The sequence below is a fragment of the Gorilla gorilla genome, chromosome 10 (assembly GCF_029281585.2).
Source record: "Gorilla gorilla gorilla isolate KB3781 chromosome 10, NHGRI_mGorGor1-v2.1_pri, whole genome shotgun sequence".
NCBI classification, from domain to species: Eukaryota; Metazoa; Chordata; class Mammalia; order Primates; family Hominidae; genus Gorilla; species Gorilla gorilla.
Window position 1 is genome coordinate 71,792,337 of NC_073234.2, and position 12,006 is coordinate 71,804,342.

The 12,006-nt window shown below is 37.4% G+C and overlaps 2 protein-coding genes across 2 annotated transcripts in view; one reads left to right on the top strand and one right to left on the bottom strand.

Annotated features, from left to right (window-relative positions):
• OVCH1 (ovochymase 1) overlaps positions 1-12,006 on the top strand; it is a 75,774-nt gene that overhangs the window by 15,220 nt on the left and 48,548 nt on the right. Inside the window, 8 exon segments of the mRNA XM_055357880.1 lie at positions 3,533-3,606; positions 4,865-4,908; positions 4,972-5,104; positions 5,213-5,343; positions 6,111-6,204; positions 7,230-7,358; positions 9,295-9,369; positions 10,419-10,599. Coding sequence (XP_055213855.1) covers positions 3,533-3,606; positions 4,865-4,908; positions 4,972-5,104; positions 5,213-5,343; positions 6,111-6,204; positions 7,230-7,358; positions 9,295-9,369; positions 10,419-10,599 — 861 coding nt within the window.
• The window catches only part of LOC134756566 (uncharacterized), a 103,309-nt gene that overhangs the window by 4,860 nt on the left and 86,443 nt on the right, over positions 1-12,006 (bottom strand). The gene's annotated exons all lie outside the window — the stretch shown is intronic.

The following is a 12,006-nucleotide window of genomic DNA, read 5'->3' on the forward strand; positions in this document are numbered from 1 at the left end:
GTAAATGCTATACCAAAAAATAAGGCAAGAAAGGGGGGTGGAGAATGAAAGTATACAATATCAGAGAGGGTGGTTAGGGAAGACCACATTATAAAGATGATACTTGAAAAAAGGACTTGGATAAAGCAAGGGAGGGAATTATATGATCATTTTGGAAAGGAACATTAAGGCAGAAGGAATGGTATGTGTGAGACAAGAATACATTTGGTATATTTGGGGAATAGCAAATTGACCAGAGAGCCAGAGTTGAGTGGCTGGAGAGGGGCAATGTGGCCAAATTCTTTAGGACTTATGGGGCATGAAAAGAACTTTGGATTTTACTATAAGGGAGCTGGAGAGCCACTGGAGGATTTTGAATGAGGAAGATCATGATCTGACACATTTTAAAAAGATCACTTTTATTACTGGGTTGCAGAGAGACTGTAGGCAGGCAAGACCACAAGCTGGGAGACCAACTACTGCAATAGTCCAGGTAAAAGATGATGCAGTCATCCAGGTAAAAGTCTAGCTTTGACCACATTTGTAGAGGTGGTGAAGAGTGGTAGGGCCATAGGATTTGCTGATGAGTTGACAGGTTGGGTTTTGAGGGAGAATGAGATCCCCATATGAGTAACCTAACAGTTTTTAACCTGAGCTATTGGAAGAATAGAACTGTTGTCTGAGATGGAAACATTGGGGTGGTGGCTTTTAGACAGTAGGGTCAAGAGAGGCACTTTGTTTTGATAAAGTAGACTCAACTGTGCTTATGGACAGAGAAAGTGAGAGTCAACAGTCATAGGAAACACATAGAAATGTGAAATAAGCTTTCTGAGAACACAACAAATAAAGAAGGTTTGGCATTGAAAGGGCAGAATAATTCCTTTTCTGGGAAAGCAACAAAGAAAGTAATCTATAGGAAAGTTGAAGGAATTTAAACTGGATGTCTTAGTTATCACATGAGATTTTAATTGCTTCAACTTTAGTAGATGAAGTAGAGATAAAATAGTTAAGATATAAATAGTTTATAGGGACTAAAGTAAGGAGTCAACCAGAGATTAATAAGACTTTCAGTAGCAGTAAAACCCAATGAGTATTAGCATCTATTTGTACTATATTTCAATAAATCAAGACAAAAAATTCATTGTAAAATACTGCTTCAATAGGAGAAAACAAAATTCCTAAGATAGGTTCATATAAGGCTGAGTCACCAAAGACTGTCTTTAGTGTAAGGCTAAACAAAGTGTAAACCCACCCACATGGAAAGTTACATGCCTCAACCTTGGCAGTAGATGTAGGGAGAGGTAAAAAATTATTTGAGAATTTGAACTCGTGCAGATCTACCATCTAAATTCACACCTCAAATATAGGCCAAAACACGTCAAGCAGAAAATTCAGCACTGTGAAGTTGACAGTGAGCAACGTGACTTGACAGAAGTGTATACAGATTCTGCCAGGAAGAACTCTTTCAATTCAGGTCTACAGAAATCGTAAGACTCCTTTGTAAGATGCATTCTAATTTTAGAATGTGCAAATGTGAAAAAATTGTGTTTTAGAAATGAGTATAGGGCCAATTTGCACAGTCAGTGACTTCTTCAGCATGCTGAGTAGCCTTAGATAGTGAAAGGGTTTTGTGAATTCCAACTGGAGCTAACTAGGTAATCATAAGGGAGACAGAGATAATATAAAGAAGGAGGAGAGAGTTACACAGTCCCTCCAAGCCTGTCTGTATTCTGGTAGGTGGTAGCTAGATTCTCAGAAATGACAGATACCACCCAGGTTGCCCTCCTTCCTTTCATATCCATGAGAGACATTGCAGTTCTCAGAGCCTAGATCAGTGCCTGGCACATAATAAATGCTCCATAGATTATTTGAATTAATAGATCAATGTTTAGTTTGGGGACCCCTCTCTCACTTAGCTTGACCAGACTTCAAAATCCTCTTAAAACAGCAATCACTAATAATAAATCAAAGTTGGCATAGATTTGAAACCTATTTTTCATCTTTCAGCTAGAGATTTTGAGGACGAAAATAATTAGATGATGGAACAATTTGAGAAAGTACTGGCCTTTGAAGTCATAAAGCCTAAACTACAGTTCCACTTATACAAGAGATGTGATGAATCTTTTGTTATCAATGCCAGTGTTCCCATTTGGAAATGGGTAATTTCTCTCCTGCCTACCTCAGAGAGATGTAATTAATCTCAAAAAGGATGATGGATGTGGAGTGCTTTTTTCCATTGAAGTGCTTAGCAAGTGAACTTTATAATATTTTAGACAGCTTATATTTACATCTATATTCAGGATGATGGACTTGAATAGAAAAACACTAAAGAGTTTCCGGCTGGGCATGGTGGCTCACACCTGTAATCCCAGCACTTTGGGAAGCTGAGGTGGGCGGGTCATGAAGTCAGGAGGTCAAGACCAGCCTGGCCAATATGGTGAAACCCCGTCTCTACTAAAAATACATAAATTAGCTGGGCATGGTGGTGCATGCCTGCAGTCCCAGCTACTTGGGAGGCTGAGGCAGAAGAATCGCTTGAACCTGGGAGGTGTAGGTTGCAGTGAGCCGAGATTGCGCCACTGCACTCCAGCCTGGGTGACAGAGTGAGACTCAGTCTCAAAAAAAAAAAAAAGAAAAGAAAAAAAAGAGTTGCCCATTAAGGAGATGTCTGGTTAAAAAAAAAAATTATTAGTGTTTGCTTTTTGGAAACTGGGCATAAAATACTTGACTAATTCCGAAAGTCCTTAATATTCGTAAAGGGCAGTGAGGCTGTTAATAGGTCTAAGGTAAAGAGTGCTGAATTTTGGAAAGAGTTAATTCCAACATGTTAGATTCTAGGTAAGATTGCTTTGCATTCAGGTGAAGGTGAGACATGGAGGAAGCTAGGATTTATGGCCCACTAGGATTTATTTTCTTGAATAATTTATGTATGAAAATGAAGGTAAGGGATTATGTGTCAAATTACATAAGACTACTATCTCAAGTTGAGATATGCTTTTAAAACTGTTAGCAAAAAGTCACAGCTGACCTTACTGGGAGTTAGAGAGATGACATTTTAACCCAGGGACTGTGACTTAGGACGACCTTGGAATATGTGGCTGTTTAAGGTTAGCATACGCTGTATGGTCCATTCATAATTCATGAGAACGATAATTCAACCTCTGGGCGAATAGTATGAATTTTAATTATGTGAATAACTCACATGAATCTTAGGTTTCTTCAATTTATACATCCAAATTCTAGCATTTTATAACTAAATGAAATTTAAGGGGTGGTTTCTGGTCATTCTCCAATTAATACTCATCTATTTGTCAGATAAATGTTATTAATTTGAGCACGAATTTTTCTCACAATGTTCTATTGCCTTTTATCTTCTAGTATTCTATAAAATTGTATGGTTGTTGAGTTGTGAGCTAAAGCACAGGTATTAGATTTTATTTAGCAAATCTGATTCTGCCATTTATTACATTTTCTTCACCTTCCCCTACCCCAGCTTATATGTTTGGAAAATAATGGTACCAGAAGATAAAATAATCCTGATAAAATTTACAAGTTTAGACATGGAAAAGCAAGTTGGATGTGATCATGACTATGTATCTTTACGATCAAGCAGTGGAGTGCTTTTTAGTAAGTATGTTACATTTGTTTTTATTTGTCATTTTAGAGTATCTGAAAGACCAAAGAGATGCTAAAGGATTTAAAATAAAATTTCTGGCTGCTCTGCCTATGAAGTAGCCATTATTTATTCCTTTACTTTCCTAATAAACTTGCTTTCACTTTACTCAAAAAAATAAAAATAAAAAAATAAAATTTCTTTTATTGTACCAAGGGCAATGATCTTATCTTACAGACTTTTCCCTTCTAGAAGGGTTAAGGGGAGGGAGTAAGAGTGGAGACAGTGATCAACACACTGACCATTCTTTTCAGTGTTTTTCTAAGTTAGGAACCAGATCCCACATTCCTTTCTCAAGTTCACTAACAGTATTGAATGCAATTGATGTCACAGTTGTCAGAAAACTTCCTTTTGAGGCAGTTTTTTTTTATTATTTTTATCACAAAAGTGGGTACATGTTTACCAAATTTGGTAAATACAGATGAGCTGAAGGAAGAAAGTAGAAACCATTCATAACCCTGTCACCTAGAGATAATCTCTACTAGCACTTACAGGCGTATCTATTTACACATACACTTTGAACTTTACATTGTTTGACATAATTTCCTTCTCATAACACAACTGATCATTTCATGTCATTCAATTTATTTTATTGAATACCTCTTATAAGCTACATAAACATAACCAATATATCTAATTTTGTTGAAATACTCTGTGTTAACCATGATAGAAGCTCTCCACAGCTGGTATAGACCTGGATCTCTAGTTCTCTATAAGGCCAATGGTTAGGACAAATGTCTCTTCACACATATTTGACAGGAAGTTATAGACAAAGTATTGTACTAGGGGTTATAATATTTATTGTCTAAATTATTTCATGCTCAGGCCTGCTATTTACACAGTAATTATTCTTTCAACCAATCATTTGTTAAAAATTAACTATATGTATCATAGCAGGTACTGGACGTTTTTTGAGAAAAAGCACTCTGCCCAAATAAATTTGTAGTTTGAGGTAATCAAAGGTGTAAAACAAAGTAGGAAATACCATTAGAACAGGGAATGTGCTGCGCTGATTCAAAAAAGGTAGCTCTTATTTCCAGTGGTTGTCTGGTAGAGTTTATCAGAGAGCTGAATTTTGAGTTAGGCCCTGAAGAATAAGTAGAATTTGGACATGTGAGACTCGGGGGTTGAGAAGGAGACTGGAATAGCAAAGTCACTGAAGCAGGGAATGTTGAAAGATCAAAGGACCATTAAATAGTTTAGTGTGTTTAGATCAGAGATCTCTCATGGAAGATGATGGAAAACAAAACAAACATGTGTAAGTTTCCACCACTTTTTAGTAATGTTATTTCACTTTCCTTCTCTTATTTTAAGGTAAGGTCTGTGGAAAAATATTGCCTTCACCATTGCTGGCAGAGACCAGTGAGGCCATGGTTCCATTTGTTTCTGATACAGAAGACAGTGGCAGTGGCCTTGAGCTTACCTTTACTGCCGTACAGAAGTCAGAAGCAGGTGAGTGTTTCCGGTATTTAATTCCTTGCCATTTTCCCTTGATGTGGGTGGGGAAGAGGAGAAAATGTCTTTGGCCATTCACTTTGAATTTCCCCAATGCTTCCACAGGGTCAGGTTGTGGGAGTCCGGCTATATTGGTAGAAGAAGAGATAAATCACTCTGCCAAGTATCCTGATTTGTATCCCAGTAACATAAGGTGTCATTGGTTCATTTGTGCTCCAGAGAAACACATTATAAAGGTAGGCAACTGAGGAATCGCTCTACCTCATAAAGAATAGAGTTACGTTAGTTAGGCAGAACTTAATTCATCTGAATTGTTAAATTGCCATTATGACTAGGAGCTTCTTTTAGCCATTTGCCATTTTTTTTTACTCTGAAAAGAGATCTCTGTGAGTGGTTTTGAAAACTTGCAGTGGTTTAAAAGTGTATCCAATGAAAAGTAAGGCTCCTCATCAGATTCCCATTCTACCCCTGGAGGCAAACACTGATAACTTACTAGTGTCCTTGGGTGGTATTTTGAGCATTTACTAACGTGTGTGTGTGTGTGTGTGCGCGCATGTACTTAATGCTGCTTGGCAATGCCTTGGTCACTGAAAAATATCTCAAAGATCTTTCCAGATGAGCCCACAGAGCTCTTCTTAATAACTGCATAAAATATTGTATGATATTTCAGAACACATTAAACCAGTTCCCTATTAGCAGGTGTTTACTGAGCTTCCAGTCTTTGGTCATGCCAGCCATGGTGCCATGAATATCTGCCAGTGCCTTTGGATACATGTGGATATGTATAATTCCCAGAAGTAGATTCCCTGGGTCAAAGGGTTTGCACATTTAAACCTGGTAGTCATTGCCAAATTGCCCTTCAAAGAGACTGCAATTATTTACACTTCTATGTGAAGGCATATGAGGATGTGACAAAGAGCCTTTAAATACACAGAGGAAAACCCTTTAAGCTTCTCTCTTCTCTTCTTTGACCATTTCCCTGGTTATGTTTCCATTTGCACAGTTGACATTTGAGGACTTTGCTGTCAAATTTAGTCCAAACTGTATTTATGATGCTGTTGTGATTTACGGTGATTCTGAAGAAAAGCACAAGTTAGGTAGGTAGCCTTCACCCTTTAAATATGAAAGTGTTAGACTAATCAGAGTAGTGGCAACATGGGCTGGCTTCCTTGGGTACCAGAACGTAGAGTGGGAATGTGAATTTCTTGCTCTGGCAACTCAGAATGCCATACAACTTTAGCTTTAAAACCTACGAGCCAGCAACTAATTCGCCAGTAAAGTTTTTAATGGAAATGTGCAAAATGTAAAGATTGTTTCAGACTGTATGTAAGGTGAAAAGGCAGTCGCCAGAGAAACTGCAATTATTTAAGGTAAATTTTACAGCTTCCTGCTTTCTGTATTAATTCCTTCTATAGCTGATATTTTGGTATTTGTGTCCAGGAAAAGTAACCAAAAGCTATAATTTCTATGTGGGTCTGACAATTAATTTTAAGACTTTTAAAACTTCAAATATACTTTTAATTGTGACCTAACAATTTACTGAGTTTGAAGATTTAATGTCCAGCCCTCTAACCACTTTTTCAGGACCTAGTATCTGTCCTTCAGCTAGATGTTTTTGTGGGTTAGAGGCCAGGATTATAGGTTGGCTTGGAATATTTATTTAGACATTAAGGGCAGGTTAGTGAGAGCACAATGCCATGATTCTGCATAACAGTGCATGTATAGTGTGAGGTTTTCATGAAAGTGACTTCCAGTGTTACCTCTCTTATAAAGTATGCTTATGTCCTCTTTGGAAAAAGGAATACACCAACTTGGGTGTTTTTTTTTTTTTTTTAAACCCACCTCTTCTTATTGTCTACAAAGTAATAACCAGTTGACTTTCCGGGCATACTGGAAATCAAATGTCCTTATTTTAGAGCTTTTTCTGTGCAATTAAAATTACAGTGCATTGTTATCGTGAAACTAACATTTAATTCTCACATGAGATGTAAGGGTGTGCATACAAATCAAAGTTGGAGAAAACTAAAGTAGTTGATGAGAAAATTGGGTGATTATTTTACTGTGTGTTCTGATTTTTTTTTTAAATATAACTATAAATCAAACTTTCCTAAAATTTTTTCAGCTAAACTTTGTGGAATGTTGACCATCACTTCAATATTCAGTTCTAGTAACATGACGGTGATATATTTTAAAAGTGATGGTAAAAATCATTTGCAAGGCTTCAAGGCTAGATTTACCATTTTGCCCTCAGGTGAGTATAAACATTTGTGTAATAAGGACTTTTGTTTATGCAAATGGTTACAGGGAAGATAATTTAGCCATGTTTACCTCAATGTAGGATAGCAATCCCCTTGGTAAGCATAACAAAAATGCAGATTTCTGGATCCACCCCTAGAAACCTAGATTCTGTAGATCTGGGATGGGGCCCAGGAATCTGTGCTTTAGGAAGCACCTCAGGTAATGCTCAAGAAATGGCATCCACTGGAACATAAAGATTCCACACGCCACATACAGAAACAATAGAATTAGGATTAAAGAAGGTAATTCAGAAATGAGATTGACTGGCTCTATCTTACCAAGTTAGGGGGTTTTGAAGAATTAATAGGTATCCTGGCACTCTGGAAGATAAAGTACATGCTACTCAGACAAAAAGAATATCATATGCAGAAACCCTCACAAAAAAGAATGGACAATGTATAAGAAAACTACAAATAACTACATGTTTTGAGTTTTGGAGGGAATAATAGAAAAGGCAGGAGTGAGATCATGTTGAACATGAGGCATTAAATTATAAGTGCCAGAGTGATAGGATAGCTAGCTAACTTTTGATTACTTGCCCTGTAGCAGGTATTCACTAAGCATTTCACATGCATTATCTCATTTATTCCTCCTTACATACATAGGAGTTATGTGCATTGCTCTCGTCTCACCAGTGAGGGAAGTGAGGCTTTGACAAGTAACGTTCCCAAAGATACACAGCTGGCAAGAGGTGGAGTCAGAACTTGGCCTCTCTGACTCCAGAGTAACCTGGAAGATTATGAATGAACTTACATGCAAGAAAAGTACTGAGAAAATCATTGTAAAGAATTTATTCTATATGTATTGTTTTATTATATATATTGTAGGGATGGAATATATGAAGGAAGACAAGTCCAGTGTTGTATTAGTCAGGGTTCTCTTAGAGGGACAGATATATATATGTGTGTGTGTGTGTGTGTATGTGTGTGTGTGTTTATTAAGTATTAACTTACATGATCACAAGGTCCCACAGTAGGCTGTCTGCAAGCTGAGGAGCAAGGAAAGCCAGTCTGAGTCCCAAAACTGAAGAACTTGGGAGTCCAGTGTTCTAGGGCAGGAAGCATCCAGCATGGAAGAAAGATGTAGGCTGGGAGGCTAGGCCCATCTCTCTTTACATGTTTTTCTGCCTGCTTTGTGTTAGCTGGAAGCTGATTAGATTGTGCCCACCAGATTAAGGGTGGATCTGCTTTCCCCACTAACTCAAATGTTAAATTCTTTTGGCAACACCCACACAGACACACCCAGGATTAATACTTTGTGTCCCTCAATCCAATCAAGTTGACACTCAGTATTAACCATCACAAATACGATTTTCAAGATCCTAGCTTGAATGGTGAGGTGAGTGGTAGAAGCCACTAGATGATAGAGAAATGTAAGAACAAGACTGTATTGACTCTTAAAATCATTTGGTTCGATTTAAGACATGTAGATATTAGCTTGTGGGAAATCCAAGTGGGGATATCTAAAAGTCTTAGGTCTAGGATTCAGGAAAGAGATTTAGATTGAAGAGAGAAATTTGGAAGTCATCTGCGTGTAGATGAATAAAAATAGAGTAATGAACATTACCTTGGCAATATCTTTTCAGGCTAAACAATGAGATCCTGAAAAAAAGACTGATATTGAAAACAGCCATCAATATATAAGGAAAACCATGAGATTAATATCAAGAAACCAAGGAAGGAAGAAGTGCTTAAAAGAGCCAGATGGAACCAGGGATATTAACAGATATACAAGAAATCACATTTCTGGGATCTGGCATCTAGTGTATGAATGGTAGTGTTAGTGAGATCTACAGTAGAGTACTTTTATGATTTACCAGGGTAAGCAAGTGGGGTCAGTTAGTGCAACTTCTCTAATTACTTTCAATTAAATTTTTTTTTCTTCTACAGAGTCTTTAAACAAATTTGAACCAAAGTTACCTCCCCAAAACAATCCTGTATCTACCGTAAAAGCTATTCTGCATGGTGAGTTGGTGACATGTTATTACTATCTGTTTAATCTTGTTTCTTCATTAACTAGATGTCTCTTTTGGAAGCCCTTATCTTACATTTGCTATAACTCCACAGTGAAGAAGAATGAGTCTTATATTTAGGTCCATAAAACATCCAGAGTCATATTTGGATTTATAGTTAGACACATAAATAGAGGGAAGAACAAATGAGCTTTAGGTTAGGAAGAAAAGGGTATAAAGCAATGTTTTGTCCTCATTCATTCCTCTACAAACTTAATATTTAAAATGACTTCTATAGTCAGTGTGGGGCAAAGGGAGAAAACAAAGGTTTTTTATTTTAAATTCACACTGGCATCTTTTAATTTCCTTATGCTGTAAGGCATCTGGGTAAATACTATGATCCCTCATTGTTCCACATACATGTATTGAATATGTTCAAGTTGATGGACTGGAATAGAAAGTTGCACAAGGGGCTATTAGAGAAGAAAATATCTGCCTGTTGCTGGAGGGTTGGAGAAGGCTTCCTAGAGATTAGCACTTGGGCTATGGGTCTCATCAATTCCTGAAAAGAGAACAGCATTTAGATGCCTGAGCAAATTTGATATGTTTGAGGATTGATACGTGGATTCATACAGTGAGAACAAGAACTAAAACAAGAAGATATAATGAAGAACCTTATGTACTCTGCTAACAAACTTGAAATTTTCCTACTAGAATGTAAGTTCCGTGGGGGCCAGTATTTTTATCATCTATTCTATTCCACCAATAGTACATCACCAATGTCTGGAACAGTGCCTAGCAAATGGCAAGCACTAAATAAATATTTGCTAAACGAATAAATAAAATTCTGTAGGCCAGTCCCTAAAATTCTGGTTGCCTAGCATAGTCACCTGGGCAGGCTTCTTAAAATCAGATTTTTCAGAGGTGAGTTTTGGGAGTCAATATTATTATAAAGCCTACCTGATGTTTGAGAATCACTACTGTTAACTATGGCAAGCTATTGGAGGAGTATGTTCTAAATTACTGCAACCTTATGGGTCATTGGTTTCATCTTTACTGTAGATGTCTGTGGCATCCCTCCATTTAGTCCCCAGTGGCTTTCCAGAAGAATCGCAGGAGGGGAAGAAGCCTGCCCCCACTGTTGGCCATGGCAGGTGGGTCTGAGGTTTCTAGGCGATTACCAATGTGGAGGTGCCATCATCAACCCAGTGTGGATTCTGACCGCAGCCCACTGTGTGCAATTGTGAGTGAAACTTGTATTTTACCAACCTATTTAGCACATGCATTTGTAAGTAATGCCTAGGACACAAGGCTGACTACTAAGATCATCCAGACTAATTCTAAAGCGAGAATCTTCTTTTAGTGTTTCTTCTGCATAGCCGTCTAGCTTCTATTTAAACAATGTCAGTGAAGGAAAAGTTAATCAAATCTTGACTGCTCATCCCATTTAAAGAGATCTCTTATTTTGTTTTGCTTCCCGATTGCAGAAATCCACTGGTCTAAATGTACTGTAGTTCCAAAACTAAGTCAGGTTCTTCTTTCTATATTTGAAGACTCCTCTCACATTCCCCTTTAGTTTAATCTTTAAGCTAAGTGCTCATAATTCCACTGTTGGTTGATAGTAATTCCAGATGCCTTACCACACAAGCCACCTTCCACCAGATTGGTTTAGGATTGTTCCTTTGCAAATATGGATCATGTCAGTGGAGACCACAATAGAATAATCTACCGCCTTGATTATTGCACTACTGGGGAAATAAAATTTTGGTTAGTTTTAAGTGTTCTTAAATTGCGAAGTCTTCCATTATATGAAATAATATACATAATATATTTGTAGTTTAAAGAATAGATATTAATGTTAAATGCACATTTGTATTCCCAGCATCCAGTTTAGGAAGAATCTTTATACTTACCTTTCAAGACCCCTTAGAATCCCTCTTAAGAAATACAATGCTAAATTTACAAGGAAAAAAACTAACAACCCCATCAAAAAGTGGGCAAAGGATATGAACAGACACTTCTCAAAAAAGACATTTATGTGGCCAACAAATATATGAAAAAAAGCTCAATATCACTGGTCATTAGAGAAATGCAAATCAAAACCACAATGAGATACCATCTCACAGCCATCAGAATGGCGATTATTAAAAAGTCAGGAAACAACAGATGCTGGAGTGGATGTGGAGAAATAGGAACGCTTTTACACTGTTGGTGGGAATGTAAATTAGTTCAACCATTGTGGAAGACACTGTGGCGATTCCTCAAGGACCTAGAACCAGAAATACCAATTGACCTAGCAATCCCATTACTGGGTATATGCCCAAAAGATTATAAATAATTCTACTATAAAGACACGTGCACACATATGTTTATTGCAGCACTATTCACAATAGCAAAGACTTGGAACTAACTCAAATGCCCATCAATGATAGATTGGCTAAAGAAAATGTGGCACATACATACCATGGAATACTATGCAATCATAAAAAAGAATGAGATCATCTCCTTTGCAGGGACATGGATAAAGCTGGAAGCCATCATTCTCAGAGAACTAACACAGGAACAGAAAACCAAACAATGCATGTTCTCACTCATAAGTGGGAGTTGAACAATGAGAACACATGGACACAGGGAGGGGAAAAACACAGGG